Source organism: Tamandua tetradactyla, chromosome 15, assembly GCF_023851605.1.
Source record: "Tamandua tetradactyla isolate mTamTet1 chromosome 15, mTamTet1.pri, whole genome shotgun sequence".
Lineage (NCBI taxonomy): Eukaryota > Metazoa > Chordata > Mammalia > Pilosa > Myrmecophagidae > Tamandua > Tamandua tetradactyla.
Window position 1 is genome coordinate 48049451 of NC_135341.1, and position 25411 is coordinate 48074861.

The 25411-nt window shown below is 53.2% G+C and overlaps 2 protein-coding genes across 5 annotated transcripts in view; one reads left to right on the forward strand and one right to left on the reverse strand.

Annotated features, from left to right (window-relative positions):
- The first annotated feature begins 3175 nt into the window (after positions 1 to 3175).
- CSRNP1 (cysteine and serine rich nuclear protein 1) lies at positions 3176 to 16331 on the forward strand. Of its 3 annotated transcripts, none has more exons than XM_077129764.1 (5): positions 3176 to 3307; positions 9885 to 10120; positions 11877 to 12136; positions 12600 to 12914; positions 13020 to 16331. In XM_077129764.1, exons 2-5 carry the CDS (start codon positions 9925 to 9927, stop codon positions 14004 to 14006), a joined length of 1758 nt encoding a protein of 585 aa, XP_076985879.1. In that variant the 5' UTR covers positions 3176 to 3307; positions 9885 to 9924; the 3' UTR covers positions 14007 to 16331. The 3 variants fall into 3 exon arrangements, with proteins under 3 accessions (XP_076985879.1, XP_076985881.1, XP_076985880.1); XM_077129766.1 differs by lacking the exon at positions 3176 to 3307 and adding an exon at positions 3338 to 9567; XM_077129765.1 differs by lacking the exon at positions 3176 to 3307 and having other exon boundaries at positions 3338 to 10120.
- A 1918-nt stretch (positions 16332 to 18249) lies between these two features.
- TTC21A (tetratricopeptide repeat domain 21A) overlaps positions 18250 to 25411 on the reverse strand; it is a 33401-nt gene continuing 26239 nt past the window's right edge. For both annotated transcript variants that reach the window (XM_077129760.1, XM_077129761.1), the window contains 12 exons: positions 25098 to 25236; positions 24828 to 24931; positions 23395 to 23583; positions 22287 to 22397; positions 21454 to 21535; positions 20455 to 20605; positions 20068 to 20229; positions 19738 to 19930; positions 19425 to 19649; positions 18753 to 18873; positions 18527 to 18594; positions 18250 to 18438 (listed from right to left, as the gene is read on the reverse strand). In XM_077129760.1, coding sequence (XP_076985875.1) covers positions 18361 to 18438; positions 18527 to 18594; positions 18753 to 18873; positions 19425 to 19649; positions 19738 to 19930; positions 20068 to 20229; positions 20455 to 20605; positions 21454 to 21535; positions 22287 to 22397; positions 23395 to 23583; positions 24828 to 24931; positions 25098 to 25236 — 1623 coding nt within the window. In that variant the 3' untranslated portion in view covers positions 18250 to 18360. The remainder of the gene's footprint in view (positions 18439 to 18526; positions 18595 to 18752; positions 18874 to 19424; positions 19650 to 19737; positions 19931 to 20067; positions 20230 to 20454; positions 20606 to 21453; positions 21536 to 22286; positions 22398 to 23394; positions 23584 to 24827; positions 24932 to 25097; positions 25237 to 25411) is intronic.

Consider the following 25411-nt stretch of genomic DNA (forward strand, 5'->3'; position numbering starts at 1 on the left):
ATATCTGTTGGCGGACATAAGCCCTTGTTTCTCTTGTACATACATTGAGAATTGGAATTACAGATGATAGAGATTTCCTATGTTTAGCCTTACTAGGTACTGCCAAATCATTTTGTACCAATTTACACTCTCATCAATAATGTATGAGAGATCTGGTTAATTCTCAGACTTGCCATGTTTGGTTCTGTCCTTTCAATATTAACCTTCCCAATAGGGATGTATCATTAACTTAAAATTTTTTAGATCTTTCATTTAAAACTTGTGATCATTTTTTATTTACCTAAAATGGGTGGTCCATGGATGCTGAATGTTTGATAAATTCACAGGACTTTTCCAAGTGTTCAGAAATTCCCAGAGGACGTGTGGGTGTGTTTCTGCCTATGTATGTGCCATAGTCACAGATGGATGCTGCTCCAGACCCACCCTCCTTGCCTTGGAACAACCATTCATTTCCCTATGAACAGGAAGAACTTACTTGGGATCCCAGAGGGAGATGTTTCCCATCACCACAACATCTGGGGAACATCTGTTGAGCCCATCCCAGGACAGGGAGATGCTTTTCTAGAGAAAACAGATCACTTAATTGATCCTTTTTTTGGTCCATCTTTTCCTTTATTCTTTCTTTCTCTTCCTGCCCCCAAAATCTCACCACCCATTGGGCTCTTGCTTTGAGCCCCCCACTCTAGCCCTGGCCAGCTCCGTCCTGGTTTCTCCCATAAACAGCCCGGCAGGGTGGAAACCTGGGCAGCCTGAGAGACCCTCCTTAACACTCATGCTCAACCCTGCTCACATCCTTAATTAGCAGGAAGCCTCTTCCAGAAACAGAATTAAGGAATGACAACGATGGTGAGGTTGTCTGGTTCAACACCCCCATTTTACAGATTGGGAAACGGAAGTGAGAGTGTCAGGGACAAAATTCAAACTAGAACTACACTTTAGGTGTCACAGAGACCCCCCCTCCTGCTGGGGACCTGGCCTGGGGATTGGAGGCAGGAAGGAGTGGTAGGAAGGATTCCCCAGGACAGGCAAAGTCTGCAACCACGAGGAGAACACCGCTGAGTGTCTGGGGGTGGGTGGGGGAGGAGGTGGGGAGTGGGGAGGGAAGGGGGGTAATGACCGTAACTGCCCTGAGGGCTGAGTCACCTCTAACAACTTAAACAAGGAGCTCTCTGTAGCCTTTAACTCCCTCCTGAGCAGTCTTAGCCACACCCATGGCTTCAATGTACTGGCCAAGTGCTGATGACCTTCCCCTATCTTGACCTTCAGCCCTGGCCTCTTCCTGAACCCCCAGCTCCTTGTACACATTTACTAAATACACTTAATTTATCCAGCAAGTTCTTACTGACTACTGGGGATAGAGCACTGATCAAGTCGCCACCGCTCAGTCTGATGGGAGGAAAAGACAACCCCAAATGAAACACACACACATAAAATGCACAACTAATTTGGCACAAGGCAGGTGCAGGCTGGAAATCAGCATCTCTGGAAGTTTGAAGCAGAAGGAGCAGAATACATCCCAAGAGCTAACTGCTGGCAAACAGGACTGGAGTAGTCATCAAGGGTGGGGGCGGGGGGAGGTCAGAGTGCAGAAGTGAGGTTGTAAGAAACAAAATGATATAGAACAGAGTACATCCCATGTAAATTAGAAATATGTGCAGCAGTATCAGTGTTACAAGAAGCACATGTACCCACAAAAAGATACATTAAAATGGAGGGACAGGGAAGGGAGTAGAGCATGCACGCCTGTATGAAAAGAGAGATGAGGCTGCAGAGTAAGTCCACAGGCCTCATGGAGTGGAGACTTCACCATTGGGGCACTGAGAAGCCACTGGAAGTTGCCCAGACACCTTCCACAGACCCAAGGCATCCAGGAAAGACAGGAGGGTTGCATCTTCCTCCAGTCTGCTTTCCTGCTATTCTTCCATGGAAAGATAAAGGGCTGCAGATGCCCGCCTCGCCCCCTATACCACACCTGTGGCCCAGATGCCATCCAGGCAGGACAGGAGGTAACTCACCCCCTACCTCCAGGAGGGTAGAATGGAATTCGGAGGGCTGGGCTAGTCACTTGCAAGATTCATCTAGGACAGTCAGAGAAGAACCCAGAATGCAGCGGGAGCAAGGACTGGGAGGGGGAGGGTCAGGAGCCCACGAAGGCTCCCTGGAGGAGGTAGTGCAAGAGGAGCTCTTGAAGACAACGGGATTCTGGTAAGTAGAATGGGGCAGAAAGGCATTTCAGGACAGAAGGATGGACGCAGCAAAGGTGTGAGAGTGGAAAAGCTCAAGGGCTGCATGACGGGCAGCGTCAAATTTGGGGGGTGGGGTGGGAAAAGTGGCCGAGGGTGGGCCTGGGCCAGGACTCATTGCCCCGGCATGCACACATTCTCCCGGAGCAGAGAAACCGGGTCAGGAAAAGCCTTGCCAGGAGCAGATGAGGGCCGTTTTAAGTCCAGGGTCTGGTCCAGAACGAACCAACGTTTTTTAAAAACTTTAAAGGTGGGATTGGGTCCGTGGGCCCCAGGTTCTGGGTCTTCTGCCGGGGTAGGGTCTCTAGCCCAAGGGCAGAGGTGAAGGTCAGGCCGTTGGATGACCGCCGCCCATCCCCAGCACTTACCCCACATTCATCACTAGTCATGGTTTAATCATAGTTTAATTTTCATACGGAGCAGGGGGTGCGCGTATACTGTGAACGCAGGAGGGACAATTTAGATTGGATTAAAGTAAACTGCCTTGGGCGGGGTAGGGGTAGGGCACTGCAGACGTCCTCGGCTCTGCCTCAGTCTCATCCTGTGGGCTTACGGACGCTCAGCGCTGCTCTAGGCCTCAGTCTACCCATCTGTAAATGGGTGCAACGGGGATCTTTACTCCCGGCTTGGCCGGCTTGGATAGTCCGCGACTCTACGGAGGCGGAGGGGGTGTGGGCGGGGTGGGGTCTGGGGGCGGGGAACCTTAGAGGCGCCGTCGCCGGGTCAGAGTCCACCGGGAGGCCCCGCGGCTGCTGCGCCAAGCTCTGGACGGGGGGAGGAGGCAGCGCCTCCGGGGCGGGGCTGCGGGGCGGCCTGGCTGGAGGCCCGGCGTGCGTCAGCGCAGTGAGCCCCGGAGTTTTCCACTGACGAGGAGGGCGGAGCGGCGGGCGGGGCCGGGCGCAGCCAGTCTCCCGCCGCCGCCGCCGCCGCTGCCGGACGTCCAGAGCGAGGGGCGCCTGGACCGACGGCTGCCCGGCGGAGCGCACCCACTGTCGCGCCGCAGAGGGCGTTCGTGGCCCGGACGCGGGTCGCGTCGGTGTCCTTGGCGAGCGCCGGGTTCTCAGGTGAGTGCGGAGGGGCCCAAGCCCGCCTGGGCGGAACTTTGGGGAGGGGGTGTCCCGCGCGGGTAGCACTGTTTCTCCGGCTCCCCACCATTTGCTCCCCGCCACCCTGAGCCGGCACAGGGTTGGGGATGCCGGGTCGCGCCCCACCCCCACGGGCAGCGCCGTGGGGTCCCGGACACCGCGTAACCGCAGGAGCACCGGGCTTGTAGCCCGGGAGGCGAGAGTCTCAGGTTTTCCGCTCCCTTCCCACGCCCCGCCGTCATACCCCGGGAAGTCACGGCGCCCCGAGTTTGGTGCGGGTGGCCGCCGAGACAGGGATGCGCGTCGGTGGCGGGGTGACGGGTGCGCGTGTCCGCGGGTGAGTTTCCTTTTGACCCAGTTGCCAGAGAACTTTTCAGAAGTTCCTCGCGTGGCCGGAGCAGGTGACATTTGTCGCCTTCCTTCTCGGGCTCCCCCAGGGGGCGGGTGCCGGGGCTGCGGCGCGTGCCCGGCCGCCCCCGGCGAGGAGGGGAGGGCCAGAGAGGGAGTAGAGGGATGAGCTGGGAGTGAGGCTGCGTGAGTCACGGACCCCGGGAGGGAGGGAAGGAGGGAGGGGGGATTGTGTCGTACGCTCACCTGTTTGTCAGTCACCGTCACACGCAGAGGCCACCGCTGTGAGTCACAGGCACAGCAACACTGGCCACCCGCGGGCACACGTAGTCTCGCTCCCACGCACTTCTCGCCTCCCCGGCACGTACTTCCTCCCGGTCCTCAGTTTCTCCTCCCCGGGGCTTTTTCACCGGCACACGCCGCTGTGGAGATGCCCACACCACAGCAACAGTCACACACTTAGTCACTACTGACAGCACAGTCACACAGAGCTATATCCCACAGTCCTGACACAGAAGGTCTCTCCCCAGCGCCCGCTGTCTAGCCCACACCTCCACTCGGATGTCTCACAGCCCCCTGGAACCAGACTCATCCCCTTCCCCTCAGCCCCAAATTCTTGACATCCCTGCCCTCCACAGTCTCCATTTGCAGTGGTCAGGAAACCCACTTCCCTTTCTCCTTTGCCCCAGTCCTGTCATCACTCACCTGGACCTGGCTGCACGTCTAACCGGTCACACCCCCTCCAGGCCCCAGAGCTGAGCCATCTTTTAAAAATGCAAATCTGGTATTGTCACTCCCTACTTAACCTTGGTGGCTTCCCATGCCCCCAGGCTGAAACCTGTACTCTCTGCTCTGGCTCCCCCAGCCCCCTTCAGGCCCAACCCCCTTCTTTCGGGACTCTGGCCCTCCCTCCTCAAGTCCTTCACACCTGCTGGGTCTCCTCTCTGGATCTTTCCCTACATCCCACCCTGAGAGAGACTTCCTTTGGGCCCCAGCTGTGCCCCTCCCCCACATCCTAGCCCTTAACACCACTTGTAACTCTGATTGTAACCCTTCCCACTAAACTCAGAGCTTCAAGCAGGCAGCATTTGTATATGTCTTGCTCCTTGTATGCCCAAGTGCCTGCACAGTGCTTGGCACATCATGGGAGCTCAGTAGATATTGATGAATGACTGAATGAATGAAAGTGCAGAAGAGACCTCTGCTACATGTTAGAAGCAGCTATTGTCAGGTACAGCTCCTTCTGTGGGACCAGGTGCCTCCCATAACCAGCAAACATTTGGCAACTCCCCAGTGCCAAGGCCCTGGAGGCCAAGGCTGAGAAATTGCCCTCTCCCCTGGGATCATTTTCTGAGGGATGGGTGGGGGAGGGGTGTGTCAAGGCTTCCTGGCTGCCCTCTCTGGGCTGCCCAGGCTGTTTTATTTCCAGCTAAAATCGGTGGGGGCCAGTGGTGATTTGACGTGCCCTCTTCTTCCAGGAAGAAGTTCCTGGGGCCTGGAGTCATGTGACTCCAGGTGTGTAAAGGACTGCTCCAGGGTAGAGGCCTGGGACTAGGAGATTAAAGAACACATTCTCCAGATTCCTGGAGGGGCTTGGCTGCAGCTGAAGGCACCCCCTCCCCATCTCCAGCCCAGGCTGGGAACTGGGCTATCACCTGGACCACTGATGTTGGTGTGGGGGTCAGAGGCGTTGGTGTGGCTTTTCAGAGGCTTGGAGATGGCCACCCTGCCAAATAGCTAGCCATGGGGATCTGAGCCCTGGGTGCCCTGGTGTGAGGTGGCCTTCCCTAGATTCATATAGTGTGGTGGCCTGATTGTGTAGGTAGTCGTGGTGATTAGGGTGGTGGAGTTGCCCCCCTTGTCCAATTTGTGGTGGAAGGACAAGTTGGTTCCAAAGATGCCTGGTTCTCTTTGATTCAAGGCCTGACTCAGGGGCCCCTCGGTGCGTTTGTGTGTGTTTGGTGTGTGTGTGGTATTTGTGTCTGAGCCAGCTCCTGGGAATTGCTTTTCCTTCCTCCAGGACCCCAGGAGGGGGCCGTGCTCACCCTGGGAACAGTGCCATGGTCAGGATCTTGATTCCTGGGTAGCTGCTGAGGGCCCCTCCCCCACCCTCTGACTCACTGTCTGACACTTTTCTTGGACTCTTTTCACTATCTTTCATTCCTTTTTCTCACTTGGCCTCTCCTTGTCTCTGGCTCAGTCTTTTTTGTCTCATCCCCTGCCTCTCTCTGCCTCTGGATTCCCAGATGAGGCAGAAAAAAACAAATCCAAGGGCTCTTCCAGGATCCCTCCTCCCCCAGGGAGTATCCAGAGGGAGGAGATAATTAGGTAATTTCTCATTTCGTTGGAGTTCTACAGATCCTACAAGGGGTTCATCGCTAGATTTTGCAGCATGGCAGTCACTTCCCTGTCTGCAGCCTTTGAGGTTATAACCTCCTCACCTTAAGTTCCATTGTGTGAACATCCTTGAGGCACAGCCATGGCATCTGGCTTGACCCCTGCTTCCTTAACATCTCTCTCCATTTGTTTACTCTTGGGACAGGAAGCCTTCTGAGATGTGCACATTGGCACCTGCCTTGCAGCCTGAGCTTGCCTCTCCTGCCCTCAGAGCCAGCCCCTTCCAAGCACCATTCTTGATAAGCCCTCTGCTACAGGCTGGGGCATGGGTATGAGGCACCTCCCCTTGAATTGATGTGGCAGGAACAGGTCACGCCTACTGGTCACCCCCCCCCCCCCAGAGACCCCAGATTGTCTCTCCGTTGATACATGAGATGTGGGGCCTGCCTGCCTTCCTCTGAGGTTTGTCAAGTTTCTTCTCTGTTCTAGGCACTGGGCACGATGCTGGCCAAACTGAGATGCTGGCAGCCTGGCATGAAGACAGTAATGAGGCAGTTGCAGGACAGTGTGATAAAGGGCTTTGTTGGGGGAATCCAAGGGAATCCTCTGGGAGCCCCGATAAGGATCTTGTCACTGGGGAGGCCCTTTTGGAGATGACTTCTGAAGGATGAGAGGAGGTTTTTTGTTAGGGGATGAGACTGTGGTTACTGTTGGTGCAAAGGCCAGGAGGTGAGCAGGGACATGACTTAGGGGAACTGAAAGTACAGCTGTAGTATAGAGTGAGAGGGATTGGGGAGGGCCTTTCATGATGAGACCAAGGAGAAGGCCGGAGCTGGGATGGCTTCAGCCTTTCTCAGAATTCTGGACTTGATCCTGAGGGCATTGGGGAGCTATGGAGTGGATGTAAGCATGAGAATGGCAGGCTGTGGTTTAATAAGACCACTCTGGCTGCTGGGTGAAGAATGGCTAGAGAGAGAGGGCAGGAGCAGCAGCAGAGGGCATGGGTAGTAACAGTGGGGAAAGAGATGTGATGTGGGTAATAAACATTTTAAGTTGAAGAGGACATACATAAAATATACTCATTTTAAATGTACATCTAGATTGTTTTGTGCACCCATGCAACCACCAGACCCATATAGAATATTTCCAGCCCCGGAGAAGTTTCCGTCATGACTCTCCCCAATGTATGTCCCTTCCTTCCCCTGGGTAAACCGTTATTCTGACATGTGTCATCACCGATTGGTTTTGCCTTGTCTTCAGTTTCATTCATATGTATTCTTGCATCTGGCTTCTTTCACTCAATGTGTTATCTGTGGAATTCATCCATGTTGTGTGTATTCAGGAGCTCATGGGTAGCAGCGGGGACAGTATTTTTCCACAATTGAGAATAACACTCATTCACTGAGCATTTACCTCTGTTTTAAGAACGCAAAATGTATTGACCCATGTAAACCTCCTGACCCCATGAGGTTTTACAGAAAAAAAACAAAGAAACAGAGAGGTTAAGTAATTGGCCCAGGGTCACCCAGCTGATCAGAAGAAGAGCCAGGGTTCAAACCCAGGCAGTCTGGTTCTGGAGACAAGGTTCTGAAAACCACTCTGAGTGGCCTTCAGGATATAGACGCAGTATGTGCCTGGCCTTTTGCGGATTAAATGAACTGATGTGTTCTTCAGGGACTGGTTGGTTGATTGGATGCGGATGGAGGAAGAAGGAGAAGGAGTTGAGGACGACTGTAGGTTTCTGGCTTGAGTAACCGGGTGGGTGGCAGTGCTGTTACTAAGATAGGGAACACAGGAAGAGGAACAGATGGCAGGGGGGGTGAGGAGTAGCGGCAATGGGTTTGATTTGGGGCCTGTGGAATTTATGCGTCTAAGGGACAGCCAGGTGGAGGATATGGAGTGGTCATTTAGTTCTGGGGCCTCAGACCAGGGCGTGTGAGGAGGGAGCATTCAGCGCCCTGTGGAAGCATCTGGAGCTTGGGAAAGGACAGGGTCTCGGCAGGACTGAAGCCAGAGGGGGGATGCGTGGACGATGTTTGTCCATTGGTGTGTTTACATGTGTCTAGACATGTCTCTGTGGTCTGTGTGTGTGTGTGTGTAACCCCTCTGGGTCATGAGTTCCCACATCTCCTGGGAGAGCCTGCAGGTCAGGTGGGAGCTGGGTTGTTTTTGTTTGTGGTTTGACCCTGGGGGGAGGGAAGTGTGCCAAGACCTAGAAACTAGAAGAAACTAGAAGCCCCCGGAAGCACCTGTGTGTCCTGCCTCCCGAGGCATGGGGCGGGGGATTGGCAAGGGGGAAGGCTCTCTTGCTACTCTCTTACTGGCCTGGGAGAGGCTGTCACTGGACGAATATTACCCAGTCGGTCGGCTGACAGCACACCCCGGAGGATACAGCCTGGAAACTTCATGGGGAGCTTGGGAAAGAAGTGTTTAAAAGGGACACCTGAGTAGGAAAAAGGCCAGGACACCCTTCTGGTTGGTTTTTCCTGTTCTTTGTCATTTCCTGTGATGGCAGTCGCGGGGAGGGGTTCCCCAGCACTGAGGCTTCTGTTTGCTTCGTTTCCCCTTCCTCCTGGTGGCCACCCAGGGGCTCTGCCAGCCCTGTGTGTGGCAGGATCACACAGCAGAGACAAGGTTGCCTTTAGTATTGAATCCTTTGGGGACATCTTGGGTCTTAGTCTCGGCCCACCCCCAGGTGGTAGAAGGGGTTATCATTTGCTGCTGCCTTTAGGGGATGAAGCCCCAAGTTCCCTCCACTTGAATGAGGCCCACCAGGCTGTGAGAGTCTCCCTAAACTGGTTGTATTTCCACTGAGGTCTGAGACCCTCAAAGGGGTGATACAGTGGTGTGTTGTGGGGAGCCCCAAACCATAAAGCTCTAGACTGGAGATGGACGGAGGGTCATCTCAGGTTGTCAGTTTCACGGGAAGCTTTTTTTTATGGGGTAGAAATAATTTTAATAGGCAAGTTAATTCAAACAAATAGGATTAGATATTAGAATTGAAGGTAAAATGTATGTGAATTTTTAGATCAAACAGGAGACTCTGAAGAGCCCTAAAGCTTGAACAGCTCAGGATCATATAATCAGACCTAGCAGCAGGGGACTTCTACCCTGCTGGGGTGGGGATTTCTGAGGGAAAGTCTGAGAAGCTCCATCCCAGAGGGCAGGGGAGGAGCTCAGGAAAGTCCTGACTCTGGGAATTGGGCCCCAGCCCTGTGGTCATCACAGCCAGCCTGTTTCCCAGAGTGCCCTGGCCCGCCTGAACTGGGGAGTGAGAGCCCACGGCCGCCTGTGTATGCGAGGTGGTGTGTCTGTGGGTGTGCTGGGGAGGGGGAAGGAGGCAGAGAGGCTGTACGAGGCCAGAGATCATAGGCCCTGACAGCCTCACACACACAAAGGCACACAGATGCGAGCGGGTGTGAATCACCCAGCCAGTGAGTCAGCCCCCAGGATTCCTGTCGGGGAACGAGCAAGGCCAGGCTGAGGTCTGTCAGTCCATCTGCCTGTCTGTCTGCCTGCTGCCCTGGAGGGCTGCCTGTGTGCATGATCCATAGGTGAGTTGTAGGAGGTAGTGGGGAAGGTGCCTGGCGTTTTCCCAGGAAGGCTTTTGGGCAGAGGTAGCAGTGTTCTGAAAATACTGGAACATGGCTTTGCACACTGGTATGGAGGGAGGGAGATGCTGTGTCTTGTGCAAAGGAGCCTTCTGGAGGCCATGCCCCCTGCACAGTGACCACTGCAGGTGGGTGCCGGAGGGCCCAGGGGAGGGTCTGGGAAACCTTGGAGGGGAACCTGGGGGAATGGGCCCTCCTTCTGCCTTCAGTCAATGCCTGCTGCTGGCCTGCCATTTAGAGCTTTCTCGTTCCTCTTCCAGGCTCTCTGTTCCCAGACCCTAGAGTGCCCTGTACGCCACCATGACCGGGCTGCTGAAGAGGAAATTCGACCAGCTGGACGAGGACTCCTCCTCATTCTCTTCCTCTTCTGGCTGCCATTCTCGCTCCTGCTCCCCGAGCTCTTCAGCCTCCCCTGCCTGGGACTCGGATGAGGAGCACCCCTGGGATCAGACGCCCCTGCCTGCCTCTGACTTCTTTGGCCCCCGAGATTTCACCCGTGAGTCCTCTCTCCCCTGACCTGCTACCTGCGGACCCCACCACACCCCTCCCCAGGGATGGAATTGGGAGGGCCTGACAAAGCCACTTCTCCCTCTGGATTGGTGTCCCTGGGGCCTTAGCAGTCCAGCTCACCTCTCCGCCTTCTCCACCACCCAGTCACTCGAGAATGCCCACTGTCCAGAGGCACCAGGGCCCAGCTTGACCTTGGGCCTCCCCTGCTTAGAAGTAATGGCAGGCAGGATGAAACTGTTGGAGCAGTTTTCAGGTCCAGCCTGCTGTGGCTCCTCCCTTCTGTTCCAGTTTCATTTCTCCAGAATGCACCCTACGCTCCCACAAAGTGAACTGCTGGAGTTCCACCCCTGACACTTCCCTGCCTGGGGCCTGTCAGGCTGGTCCCTGTCCTGTCAAAATGCTGTTTGGCTTTGTCTGAACAGAGTGAAAACAGAGTTTTTCCCCCAATTATTTTTCAAGCTTGAGTAGTTCTGACTCCAAACTGATAATGATGGCCCTAGAACTGTGTTTCTCAACCTTTTTTGTTTTTGTTTCATCATCACAGCTCCCTCCCTGAACCTTTTTAAACAGTTTTTCTTCCTGAACTACCCCCATGAAATTTTAAATAACTCAGATATGCTGTGTACTGTATGTATATCTGTACTTCATCCACAAAAAGAGTTGTGATTTTAACAATGTCAGAAGAGGACAAAAAGAGAGCCACTGTAGATGCTGAAAGAATATCTGATAAAATGTAATATCCCTTCTAGATAAAACCCTGGGTAAGATAGAAATAAGTGAATTCTACCTTCACTTATTTTTTTAAAAAAATGTATATCTCAACCCAAAAGCTGGCATTATGATTAATGAGGAAATGTTGGACGCATTCTCACTAAGTTAGTCAGGAACAAGAGGCGGAGGCTCTCTGTCACTACATGTAACTGTTAGTTAACATTACTGGGAAACTACTAGCTAGCTCAGTTACCAAAGAGAACAAGATTGGGGCAGGTGAAATCACCATTTTTTACAGGTGTTTGCCTTCCTGGTGAATTCAAGAATATATACAGAAAAACTTTTATAGGGGAATTCACTCAGGTCACTGGATACAAAACTAATATGCTAAGTTGAACCATTGTTGGAATTGTTGATCTTTCACTGTTTTTTATGGCAATTTATGGTTCAACCTAGTAAAAAATCAATAATATACCAATTTTGTATCAAATATATCAATACATAGTCTACCAATCAATATATAATCAATAACTTATAAAGGCAAGACTTTTCTAAGCCGGCTATAAAATCTAGAAGCTTTAAAGGATAAGATCAGTATATTTTCAAATGCATAAACCTTAGACATTATTTTATAAAATGCCATTATAAAATAAAAGACTAAAGTATTTGTACAGATACACCAGACCAGTGGTTAATGTCTCTAGTCGCACATATAAAAAGCCCCCACAAATCAATTACCAAAAAACTATAGAAAACTGTTTTAATAAAGAAGCTAATAAAAAATGGAAAAGATGCTCAGTCTTACAGATACTCTCATTGGACTGGTAAATAACAAAAAGCCAGTGTTGACCTGAGTGTGATATTCAGTTTTGCCAGCTTTTGTCCTAGCCAGGCCAGTTCCTAAACATGGTTCCTTTTTTTTCCCCTCCTGTGAGGTTGGGGGAGGGGCAGAGAGAGGTTTGGGGTGATCTTCCGGGAAGTTGTGCTGTGCCTCACCAGACTAATCCTTTGCCCTTCTACTTACCTCCCAGCCCTGTCCATCTTGAAGCGAGCTCCCCGGAAGCGCTCAGGCCACATTGCCTTCAATGGAGTTACTGTCTTCTACTTCCCTCGGTGCCAGGGCTTCACCAGTGTGCCCAGTCGTGGTGGCTGCACTCTGGGCATGGCCCCTCGCCACAGTTCCTGCCACCGCTTCTCCTTGGCCGAATTCACACAGGAGCAAGCCCGGGCACGGAGAGAGAAGCTCCGCCTGCGCTTGAAGGAGGAGAAGCTGGAGGCGCTGAGATGGAAGGTAGGGAGATCCTCCTCCATGGCCCATGCCTCGGGCAGCTCCCAGAGTCTCAGCCTTGTGGGGAACAGGCATCAGGGAGAGCTGGCAGCAGGGTTGAGGGCCGGCGATGGGCTTGATTGGGATCTGTTGCTTGGATTATCTGCAGACAGGAGGCAAGTCAGGGCTTCTATTTGTTTGCTGCAGGGGATTGGGGCATGGTGTCTAAGCTGATGTGACACCAGGAGTCTGTATCTGTGTTGAGGGATGGGGGTTTGTCCATGAAGTGGGGAATGGAGTGGACAGGAGGTCTGTTTGCAAGTGCCCTGAGGTCAGTGTTCTTGGCTTTCCTGTTCACTACTGTATCCACGGTGCCAGCCCAGAGTAAGCACTTGGGGGAATGTCTGACTAACTGATGGCTGTGGGGGCTAAGTCCTCATTTCTGCATTTGGGTCTCTCACATCTCTCCTCTCTCCTGTGGACACAGCTCTCGGCAGCCGGGGTACCTGAGGTGGAGGCAGACCGGCCGCTCACAGTGGATGCCATTGATGACGCCTCTGTGGAGGAGGACTTGGCCATGGCTGTGGCAGGTGGCCGATTGGAGGAAGGGACCTTCCTACAGCCCTACCCGGCTCGGAAGCGGCGGGCTCTGCTGCGAGCTGCAGGAGTACGAAGGGTGGATCGTGAGGAGAAGTGGGAGCTAAAGGCGTTGCGCCAGTCTCGTGAGGATTGTGGCTGTCACTGTGACAAGGTCTGCGACCCAGAGACCTGCAGCTGCAGTCTGGCAGGCATCAAGTGCCAGGTACAGTACTGGGCCAGGCTGGGATGGGGTGGGATGGAGAGCCTGAGCTTGAGGGCTTCTCTGGACTCCATGGAATCCTCACTCATGCCTCCACTTTTTCTGCAGATGGATCACTCAGCATTCCCCTGTGGCTGCTGCAGGGAGGGCTGTGAGAACCCCAAAGGCCGTGTGGAATTTAATCAGGCTCGTGTTCAGACTCATTTCATCCACACCCTCACCCGTCTGCAGCTCGAGCAGGGGGCTGAGAGCCTTGTGGAGCTGGAGGTCCCTGCCCAGGGCAGCCCACCCAGCCCTGGTGAGCGAGCCCTGGCCCCCACTTTCCCATTGGCCAAGTCCCCCGTAGCCAGCGAGCTGGGAGACAACAGTTGTAGCAGTGACATGACTGATTCCTCCATGGCATCCTGTTCAGCATCGGGCACTAGCGAGGTCCCTGATGATCCTGCCCACCCAGCCATGCCTGGCCCTGGCTTTCAGCCTGGGGTAGATGATGACAGCCTGGCACAGATCCTGAGTTTCAGTGACTCTGACCTTGGTGGAGAGGAGGAGGAGGAGGAAGGTGGCATGGGGAGTCTGGACAATCTCAGCTGCTTCCATCCAGCTGACATCTTTGGTACTGGTGACCCTGGTGGCCTGACCAGCTGGACCCACAGCTATTCTGGCTCTAACCTCATGTCAGGCGTCCTGGATGAAAATGCCAACCTAGATGCCAGCTGCTTCCTGAACGGTGGCCTGGAAGGACTGAGAGAAAGTAGTCTCCCTGGTACCCTTGTGCCACCCAGTGTGGATGCTGGCCAGAGCAGCTCAGTGGACCTGAGCTTGTCTTCCTGTGACTCGTTTGAGCTGCTCCAGGCCCTGCCAGACTATAGCCTGGGGCCCCTCTACACTTCCCGGAAGACATCTGACTACCTGGACAACCTTGAGACACCCCACCTCCCCTTACCAAGTTTCTCTCCATCTGGGGACAGCAGCCCTTGCTTCCTGGAATCCCTCATGGGCTTCGAGCCAGCTGCTGAAGCCCTGGCTCCCTTTATTGACAGCCAGCTGTTTGAGGACACCACCCCAGCGTCTCTGATGGAACCTGTGCCTGTGTAAGGCCTAAGATGCCTTTTCCTGGTCCCAAGAGCCCTGTTGCTGCTTTTTTTGTAATTTTGGGGCTTCCTGGGGTCTGTATGTAATGATCTCCCTTGACTGGCTCATGTACTATGTCATGTGCAGCACTCTGGATTTATTTATTTTTATTTTTTTAATTTTCTCTGCTGGTGAGAGAGCTGGGGCTGGGGGTTTCCCTTTCCAGCAGCCCTGCTCCCCACACCCACACAGTGTTCTTCCAACCTCCACAGTGCGTGCCAGGAAGAGGAGAAAATTTGGTTCTTCTGGAGCTTTGCAGACCCCTTTCAGGGATTTGTAACGTGTATCTCAGCCCAAAGACAGCAAGAAAGGGCTGGAATCAGCCACGTCGTATGGCTTCTTCCAGTGCCCTGAGCCCTAGACCCACGGGTGGCTAAATCCTCTGGACTGTGAAGACTGTAATTTATTTCTGTAATTTATTTAGAGACTCAGGAGGCCTTGGCCTCTGCTTTCTGGCTGGTGGTCCGTCTGGGGTTGGGGTAGGGCACAGACCTTTGTGAGTCCTTTTGGCCATGTAGCTCTTTGGCGTAGACCAGGTGCGGATTCAAGCCTTAGTGTCTACCCTGTCAGCTGCCTGGCCAGGGACAGAGTTTGAGCAGGGGGAAAGGCTAGGCTGATCAACCATGACCAAAACACCCTCTGCTCTGCCTAGCCTCCTCTGCTTCCTGTCCTCTGCCCCATTCCTTCCCCACCAAAGGCCACGTCCTTTAATCCAGCATTGGTGTAAGAGGGAAAAGCAGAAGGCCCAGTAAGGACAAGGGGTTTGCCTTGGGGCATGAAGCATGCCCCTCCTATCTCAGGTCTTTCTGGGCACCACACTCCAGCCTCGTCCACTTGCCCATTCACTCAAGCCAGTTGGTCAAGGATGAGGGTTGGCTCCTTTGCCAATGTTGAGTTTTGCATCATAATTTCTATGTTGTCCCTGAGTGTTAGAACTGTAATTTATTCATTTTTTTCTGTGTCTGTGCCAAGAAGCCCAGGCTCTGGGCCTGTCCCATCACCTCTCCCCTGGTTCCCTTGCCCAGGAGGCCTTGTCAGCCTGCGTGCTTGTGGGAACACTTTGTATCTGAGCTTACAGGTACCAGCCAGTAAAGAGGCTCTGTTTTTAAAAGCGTGGTCTGCATTTGTGGGATGGTTGACAGGGGTGCACCCTCTGGAGTTTTTGGGTGTGGGTGTGGGGGGGACAGGCCCTGCAGGGCAGTGTGGACATACCCTGAGCTGTATGGGGAGGGTGTATGTGTGTGGGTGGGGAGGGGAGTAGGTGCCACACATTGGGCCTCCTTCCAGGCTAGTCAACTTGGAGGCAGGAGGCCAGCTGAGAGGCTGGCCAGGCAGATGGAGCAGAAGAGGGAGGGAGGAAGAAAGCTGGCCCTTTTGGGGATTAACCCCTTCCTTTCCAGTGGCTCCATGAGTGGTACTGGGAAGCAGCCACAGGGCAGTCTCCTAAGATGCTGCTCCTTGGGATGAGAGGGGCCTCCCTCCTTCACGTTCACTCACACTGAGCAAGGGTCTGGTCTTGGGGGTGAAGTCACCCACCCCTGGTGGGGGCTGGGCAGTGGAATGTGGCAATAAGGCCCAGAACTGGGCTCAGCAGCTGTGGCCCCTGGGGACTTGAGCACCGGAAGCTGCGGAACCTCATCCATCTGCACCAGCCAGACCTGTCTGTCTTGTCCTGGGCAGCCTGGCTGCCTGCCAGAGGAGCAGGAAGCACCCTGCCCTGGGGGGGCCCCCAGTTTGGGGACCTGAGGAAGAAGGTCACCCCCCCCCCCCCTTAGGAATAATACTGATTTACACAAGTGCTGGGAGGTGGGCAGGCGGGAACTTTCTGGATGGGGAACCAAAAGAGGAGACCGATTCAGATCTTCTCTTGCTCTAATTCTCTCTTTGTTAGTCACTGCTGGGCTCCCCTATTTCACCTGTATATGGAAGGTGGTTTACTGGCTAAGAGCACAGATCCAGAATACAGGATTCAAGTCCCAGCCTACTACCTAGAGGTGACTTGGCAAGCTACTTACCCTCTCTGTGCCTGCGTCTCTTGAATACTGTGCAGATAACCTTGATAACACTACTCACCTAAACTTGCTGAGTTCATATACAAGGCTCTGAGGAGAGTGCCTGGAACATGCAGCCCCATGTACGTGTTTGGACTTCTATCTATCCTATTTTCATGTTTGTCTCTATGTTCCATCTCCTCTTTTTTGCTGATCCTGTCACCCTTCAGGCATCTGTCTTCTGCCTCTGGACATGCTTGACAGTCATTCCTTACATATCCAGTGGCCATTAGAGGAGCTTGGCCAGGAACAGCCAGGCTTTATATTTCTCAGGGGTGGAGTACTCTGGTACAGTCAGCTGTCCTGCTTCCCTCACTGGTCCATGGGGTCCTTTTTGTAAAAGTTGTTTCAGCAATTTCCAAAACTTTCATCTCTCCAAGGGCTCTGGAGGGTCAGCCCTGACCAGCCTGGGAATCTGGGTGGCAGCCCCCAGCAGCATCTTGGCCCCGCAGGCTCCTACTCCATGGACACAGCCCGTGGCTGGAATGAGGGCTGCCTACTCTCCATTTAGGGTCACAGGGTCACTTCTTGACTTTTACTCTTTATTTGTTGAGCTAAGACAACTTGGGTTTTACAGCAAAAAGCAACAGAAACATGATTTATATACGATGTCTTTGCAGTCCATACATGGCGGGAGCCCACTCTGTGCCTCAGATTTAAACCACAGACAGACCTGCCTCAATACAACCTGTCCCAAGAAAGTAAGATGTAAAACAGATCATGGTAAAGGGGACTGGGTCTTCCCATAGGAATGACAGTAGTAACCTGGGGAAAGCGTTCCAGATCACTGATTCATACCAAAAAGCCATGCACGTGATCAGTGGCATGTTATGAAAAAACAAGGCATAGCAGCCATCAAGGGCAACTTACTTTATTCTAAAAGGGACCCTTATCAATTCACTGTTCGCAAACCTTAGTCACTGGACAACTCTGCTGGAAGTGTTTGCCTCTTCTTCTATACTAAGTAGTTTTCTTTAAATCAATGCTATCAATATGCTTAAAAGTTATACCCATCCCATGCAATAGTACCCATGAAGTCAAAAGTTTCATAGTTATTTCTTCTATTACATAAAAATAATAATCATGTAAATGTCAAAGTTAAAAATGTTGGTTGTATATCCCTAGCAGGGATTTATACTATGATTTAGGAAACATCTAGGTTAATTTCCTGCCACAGATGGAAACTCTGAGACCCAGAACGGGGAAGGGACTTGGGAAGGTTCCATGGGGAATTATTAGATCTGACTCCCAATTGGGAGCTTTTTCCCCCAGGCCAGGCTGCCCCCATGATTGTCTTGAAAAATAGCAAGAGAAGCTTTGGGAATATACCCAGGGTGACCTCTGTTATTGCAATCAACATTACCCATTTGCCCCCTTAGACTTCAGAGGGATTTCTGGAAGATGAATTAGTTGGCCAAGGTCTTTACGAAAGCTGAAATGGATACTATTTTTTCTTGGAATATATTTCCCTGCACCAGGCCAGGGTAATCTGGTTCACCCAATCCTGTGAGGACAAACATAGGCCAGGTGATTTGGGATGGGAGGAGACAGAATATATGGGTAGGGTGGGACAACGGCCCTTGCAACCTGCATGATGACAGGCTTCCTGTGCAGGGCCTCAGCTATGGGGACCTTCTGCAGCTGGTCCTGCCGTCTGGGCCCACTGCCAAGGAAGACTCAGCAGACAGCATGGCAGGGAGGAGCAGCTGCTTCTTAAGCTCTAGGATGCTGGGTACCAAACAGGAGAAAGGAGGTACTTATGGGCTAATGTAGCAGTTTTTAGATAGCTGTAAGTTGTGTTTTTTTTAGCCAACAGAACACTAGGAGCCCCCTCTTTCTTCTATGCCCCATCACAGTCTATAAGCAGGTGGAACTGGGGCCCATTAAAGGTGCCCAATGAGCCCAGCAGAAGTTAAGCTGGTTGATGTCTTTATTCCCCAGAGCAAAATTAGTTCTTATTGGGCGGGCCACGGTGGCTCAGTGGCAGAGTTCTCACCTGCTATGCCAGAGTCCCGGGTTCGATTCCTGGTGACTGCCCATGTAAAAAAAATAAATATAAATAAATAAATAAAATCTATTCTTATGCCTTTAAAACATAAAGCTTTGGGATGCCCTTTAGGCCAGCTGAGGCATGATTCAAAATAAACCACACAATATTGAAACAGAGAAGAATGTCATCTTCTGAATCCCTTCTCCACTGCTCCCACTTCCCATCCCTTCCAATGAAACTTCTGAAGGCTGTTAAGTCTCCTGGACAATGATGACAGCTAGGGTCTCAGGGACCCTTGGGCCTTTTCCAATATTTCCTCTCTGATCTTGGGGTAATTGGGATGCTCCCTGAGAACCTGGAACAAGGGAAAGAAAGGGTTTGCGGCATCAGGCAGGGCTCCCATCCATTGCACTAAGCCCTCCCTACCAATGTTAGTGCCTTACGCTGTGGCAGACTTCAATGGCTTCCACGAATCTCTTGTCCTTCAGATAGTTGAAAGCAAGTTTGAAGCCTGTCCAGAAGCAAGGAGAAGAGAGGTGGTGGCCCACTAATGGCCTGAGACCCCCTTTTCTTCCCATAGCAGCCAGACTACAGCCCTGAGTTCTGGGGGTTCACGTGTCCATTTCCCTTCCACCCCCACCCATGCACCCCATTGGCCAACTGCCTTACCAATGGTGGGATTGGCGTGGTGACTGTACTTCCAAGCCAGCTCATAATTGGTGGCTGCATCCTTGTAGGACTGCTCCTTCTCCATGATGTAGCCCATGTACTCATAGGCCTTGCAGCAGGACTGCAGGGAAAGCTTGTCAGAACCCAAGTGAGGAGGAAGCCACGACAATCCCAGGGTGGACAGGGCAGATCAAGGGATGGCAGGGAGCTGGCACTGTGTCAAACCACTCAGGGACCCCAGCAGCAACCCCTCCTGTACCTTTGTGAGGGGTGAGGCCTCCAGCTAGACCTTCCTGTCACCCCAAATCTGCATCCCTTTCCCCCACACCCCTCCTGTCTCACCCCTCCCCTTCTCGGCCACCCCCAACCCCTGAAGTCCCCTCCACCCCAGAAACCTTCCCGTCTCTTCCCCTCGTTCTGAGTTCCGCACCCTGCAGCGTGCCTTCCTCTGCCTTGCCCTGACGCCAATGCTCCCAGTTCCGGCCCTGCCCTGCTGTGTGTGCACCCCTCCCGTCCAGGCTTTTCCTGTCCCGTTCCTGCCCCCTGCCGTGTCTCCTGTCTCCCTCTACCCCAGCCACTCTGACGCTGGTGCGCCCTTCCCATCCCACCCACTCCTGTCGTGCCTCGACCCGGTGTCCTCCCAGCCACCCCGATGTTTCTGTGTCCCCTCGCCTTGTTGTACTGCACACAGCGCCGCAGCAGCTCTGAGGCAAGGTCAAACTTGCCGCCCTGGCAGTAGATGTCAGCCAGTAACAGCCAGCTCTTCTCCAGGTCCTCGGCCTCCATCAGCGCCCACGGAGCCTTGGCCAGGCGCTTCAACTGTGTGCGTGCCTTGGGGATCTGCTTCAGCAGCATGTAGGCCTGTGCCATGGCCAGTAAGGCGGGGACGCAGTCCTTCTGCACACGCAGGGTGGGAAGAAAGCGTCGGTGTGCTGGGCCTCGGCCTCGGCCTCTCCGCCCACCCCGTGCCCGCGAGCAGCCACACCTCAGCCTGGGCCATCTCAATGAAGGTGCCCAGCGCCGCCTCCACGCTAGTCTTCTCCCTGGTGGCCAGGAGGCAGAGGGCCTGGAGCAGCCGCAGCTGGGTTTGGCCGGAGGCTGAATGTGGGTAGAACTCACGCAGGAGCTTCTCAGCTGTGCGCACGCCATGCTGTTCCGATTCCTTCTTATCTGTGGAGCTGCAAGCGCCGGGTGCTGATTGGGAGGCCGCCAGCCTGCCTGTGTAGCCCTTATTTGGCCTCAACCCCCAGGCTGCAGCCTCTCCTGCCTTACCCAGGGTCCCACCCCTGACCCTGTGGGCCAGTTGGATTCTCACTTGCTCTCAGCCACCAGATTCTCGAAAGCCTCTCCGCCCATGATCTCGTTGTCTGGGTTCAGGCAGATCTGCACCATGTAGTAGGTGGCACTCTGGCCCCAAGTGCTATCCTTGCGGGACTTATTCAGGAACCTCAGGGCTTCATTAGGCTGTCCTATGTGCCTGCAGTGAAGGAGAGAGGCACCAAGAATCAGACAGGGAAACTGAGGCCCAGAGAGTGCAGGCACACGTAGGGGCCTGCCCAGGCAGGGCTGAATGGCTGCTCTCCCAGGTCCTTGTCTTGGAAGCAGAATTCCTGTACCCCTCGTGCTAGCAACAGCCCAGCATGTCTGTTAGGGAGGGCTTCCCACACAAGGCTGCCCCTGACCACACCCACCCCCAACTCACCAGCAGTAGATGCCCCTGCAGTAGTTGAACCCTGGCTCCAAAGGCACACGGCTGGACATCGTCTTGGCCAATTCAAAGAAGGCAGGGGCGTCTTCAAGTCTGCCACTTCTTCGTAACAGATCAATTAATTTATCCAATACCAGAAAATTGTCTAAAATGATATAAGAGCAGAAATTTTCAGGCTGTGATGACCAATAGCTGCATCGGACAGAGGTGCTGTGGCCTGGAAGGGAGAAGCAGCGGGTGCTGTGCCGTGGGAGCCAGGAGACACTGCCCATCAGGGCTGAGGGGGGACTCCAGCATTAAGAAAATAATAATGCTCAGAAGATAGTACTAATAATAGCAGTTAACACTTTTGTATAGCACTTATACTTTACACTAAGTGCTTTATCAATATATTAACTAGACAATTAGGTGGGTATTCTTATGGCCTCCATTTTACAGATGAGGAAACTGAGGCACAGGGAAGTTAAGTAATCCACCAAAGGTTACACAGCTAGTAAGTGGGAGACCAGGCTTGAGACCCAAGCTCCAGGACCTGTACTCCTAACCACTGCGACCAGCCAGGACCAAGGGTAGACTAGTGGACCTGTATGGACTCCAGCTGGACTCTCACATCTGGCCCCTTCCCCAGCAAGAAGGGATGATTTTATGCTACAGTGAATTGGAATGGAACTACCTATCAGGGGAGAATTTCTAGCCCCCGCCAGAGGGCTGTGACCTCAGAAGGGGGCTGTGTCAAGTCCGAGAGGCTGTGATCAGGGGACAGAGACAGACAGGCTGTCCTGTCTGAGGCCAGGAACTAGCTCCTTGGACTCAGGAAGGGCCGGCATGTTCTATCAGGTCTTTATCAGTTTCCTGCCTCTATGGGAACAATCAGAGAGGAATGGGCTTCCTCTGCCCAGTCAGGAAGGAGGGGAGACGGCCCACCCTTCTCGGAGAGAGCAATCCTTGCTTTATGGGAACTGATGCCAGCAGGGGCTCTGAAGGACGAATCACCTGGTACTTTCTCCAGGATTTGGCGGTAGAGATCAATAGCGGCTTCATATTCCTGTTTTCTGAACATCAAGTCAGCCATCATCTATCAGAAAACATACAGTGCTCTGGAATTCCTAACATCAGCTTGTAGGGGATGTGGAGAGGTGGTTGGAGACAGGGAGGTATAAAAGGACTTCAAAGGGGCAGGCCACGGTGGCTCAGCAGGCAGAGATCTCGCCTGCCATGCCGGAGCCACAGGTTTGATTCCCAGTGCTTGCCCATGTGAAAAAAAGGACTTTAAGGGCAACTGTCCTGGGCCTCGGGAATGGCTGCCACAGAAGGAGACTAAAGGTCCCCCTGCCCACCCAGAGGGTATGGTCTTCCTCCGGGGAGGCTGGGGTGAGGATGAGAGGGGGAAGCGAAGGCAGGGACAGAGACCAGTGGGGCCTTCTGACAGCCTGCACAGCCAGCCCCTCCACCCACATCTGAGAACTGCCAGAGAGATGGGGGCTCCCCTCCTCTGCTCTGCAAAGACTTGGCCTCTAATCCTGCAGTGGCTGTGGTAGAGATCTGGGTGAGAGGGAGGAGAGAACCAGAACTGTGGGGGGGTTTTACTCACAGACTTCCTGAAGCCCAGGAACCTGTCCCACCCTTGCCTTCACAGTGGGTGTGGTTTCCCTTGGAGTGAATCAACCACACCCTGACTGACCCCTTAGCCCGGTCCAGGAGGTCGTTGCTGCCCCCTGCTGGCATGCCCACGCCTCCCAGCCAAAGGACAGCCAGTCCAGTCTTCTCGGCCTGACAGCCCCTTAAGGCCTCCGGGGAGGGCAAACGGTGGGCCTGGGCACTCCTACCACAGAAGCTTTCTCGTGGCTCTGCTTGGTCTGCAGGAGGGCGGCACAGTGCTGCTCACACAAATCCAGGTGCCCCTGGAGCAGGTAGAGCCGGGCCAGCTCCAGCACCACCTGGAATGAGGCTGGAGATAATAAACTCACGAGGCTAGTTACTGAGGTTATAAATAACTAACATCCATGGGAACCCCCTGGGATTGTCTTTGATGACTTTCCTTCTCTCACACCCCATATCTATGAGCTCTGCCTTCAATACAGGTCGTGAATTTCCCCCGAAACTTCTGGCCCTGGCCTTCTCCTACCTATTACTTCATTATTCCATATGTTCTAATAACTAAGCTCTGAAAGTTGGGGGCTAACTTGTGTTCATCCTTCAGTTTCAGCTGCAGCATAACCTCCTCTGGGAAGACCTGTTGGCCCCACACTGCGGAGCAGGTAGCCTTCCTTTGAGTTCCCACAGTGCCCAGGGCCCACATGCATGTATACATGGCACGGTGGTAGACTCGCCAGTGTAAGCATCTATGACCCCTTGCCGGAAGGCAATCTGTGGGCAGGAACCACACCTTGCCCCACTATGTCTCCAGGCCTAGAACGGTGCCGGGCACATATTAGAAATCTGTTAAATGTGTGAATATCAGATGAATGAACGGATCTTTCATCAGTCTCTTCACTACTCTCTCATCCACAGTCACACTCCCTCATGGCTCTTTACCTCCCTGGAAGCCTGGCCCAGGCTTCATGCCGAAAGAGCACCTCACAGCCACAACTCTCATCATCTTCCCACCTCCAAGGGGGACCCAAAAACTGCCAGACTAATACTACTTTTACCAATATCCTCTGCACTCTACCCTCTGCAAACAGCTGTCCAAAGTGAGGCTTCCCAGCTGGACTCCAAGGGCAGTGGCAGATGAGGTCAGCTTGAGCAGCTGGGGTCAGCTGGAGCAGACTCTCCAGCCCAAAGGCTGCTGCTGGTGGGCCTGCCATGCTCTCTCCACCTGTAGCTCCTCAGAGAGGCACAGCAAAGGGACTGGCCGCTGCCCCTGGTCAGGGATCTCAGCAAGGCACTGTGCCCCCAAAGAGGTAGCAGGGTGTCATGTTGAGGGCTACCCACCTTATTGTCGATGGGTGAGTAGGAGAGGGCATCCTTATAAGACCGCACTGCCTTGGCGTACTCCTTCTCTGCGAGATAGTACTCCCCAAACTGGATGCAGATGGAGGCTGCCAGTTGCTTCTGGGAGGGGATCATTTCTGGTTGCTCTAGTGGAATTCGCTTCAGTATCCGAGACTGGAGGTCCAAGGCCTTGGGAAACCAATAAACCCAGGATCAGGAAGCCAGAACCTGGCAGGCTGGATTTCAGGCCAGCTCACAGAGTCCCTGGGCTCTTATTTTAGAACCAGAAGTGTTAGAAAGGGCATCTTTAGTGCCCTTGAGTAGAACTGGGTCACTCCGGACAGGCGAGGCCACCAGCTGAGTATACAGGAGCCAAGCTGGCACTGCCTCTGGGGTCAGGGGCAGAAGCAAAGGCATGCAAACAAAACACTCTATTGTATTTGACCTGTTTCCCTGCTTCTATCACACCTTGAGGTACAGTGTCTACTTTGCTTTGGCTGCTCCATAGGTTAGAACAGATACCCTGTAGGTGCTCAATGCAGGTTGTGCTCTGTTAGATGCATTTGTTCTGAATATGTTACCCTGCTGGGGATTTGAGACAGCCCCAACAAACATCCAGGATAAAGAATGATCAAGTGAATAACAGGTGAGTAGGCAAGAGGAAATGAGGATGCCAAGGTTAAGGTGCCAAAAGTGAGCACAAACCAGCACTCAATTCTCCAAGGGCCAAAACACACAATGGGAATGCTGTGCATTCGTCAGTGGGCAGTAGGCAAGGAATAAATAGTCTTAAGCAATCAGAAAGTGGGCTCTCCCTCTACAACCCCAGAATGCACCCCAGGGATGAGTGCCAGGTCACACCCTTGGGTGGAAAGAGTGAGGTAGGCGTGGCAGCAATGGCCATGGCTCTCCACTCAGGGCAGCTCAGGTCAGAAAGAGCATGGGTTGGGACAGGCCAAACCTGATTCAAATCCCAACTCCACCACTTGCTAGTGGCATGACAGCAGGCACATTTCTTTAACCTCTTCAAGCTTCCTGTTCCTGTCTGTTAAATGGAAATGTCACAGCGCTTACCTCGAAGGGCTATTGTGAGAATGAAATAAGAAAGCATAGTACCTAGAACAGAGCCTCACAGAGGGCGTTTCCAGGCATGGGAGCTCCTGTGATTGCCTTTATGATTATCATCACCATTTTTACCCGTGAGGCAAAGGCAAAGGCTCTGTCTCACCCCCCCTGCCTTGCCCAGACCAGACCAGCTCAGAACACCTCTGCGCCGTCACTGAATGAGCAGGGATGGGGTATAAATGGGAAGGCAGATCAGAGGTGTAACCTTGGTGCTCTTTTGAGGACAAGGCCTGGGGGCATCCCTATGCTTCTTTCTTCAGCCTCCCTCAGGCCCTGGCAGGTGAAGAACTTGAGTCTCTGTCAATTACCTTGTTCAGAGTTTCCATCACATCTTCTTTTTTATGGCTTTTATAAACGGTTGCCAGCAAAAGTAAGCACTTAACATCATTCATCATGGACTGGATGTCTTTGACTGCGAAAGGGAAACTCAAATTAGTGTTCTCTGGCTCCTGGGAAGCCAGGGGAGGGGAGCTTGAGCTAAATTCAGGACCCCAGTTAACGCCCTGTCCCTTGCACCATTCTGTACAAGAGCAGAGAGCTGGGCAGCATGCTAGAAGGGAGTGAAGGTGCTGCCTCACCAAAGTCATGTTCCAGTGCCTGCTTTAGAACTTTTTCTGCTTTGTTGAACTTCTTTAATTTCAGGAGGAGTTCAGCCAGGTCGCAGCACAGAAAGTCCTGTCCACTAATCTTCTGGGCAGCCTCATAATAATTAATTGCCTTGGTGCAAACAGGAGGGATTGGCATCAGGTCTGGTGCCTGGTGAACCATGCTTGCTACCTTTGAGTGCCTGACACTGTGCTCCCTCTGCAGCCACTGCACCTGTGTGGGTCTCCAGAACATAGATGCCTATTATGAAAAGACCCTCCCAGCTGACACAGCACTGCCTTAGCTT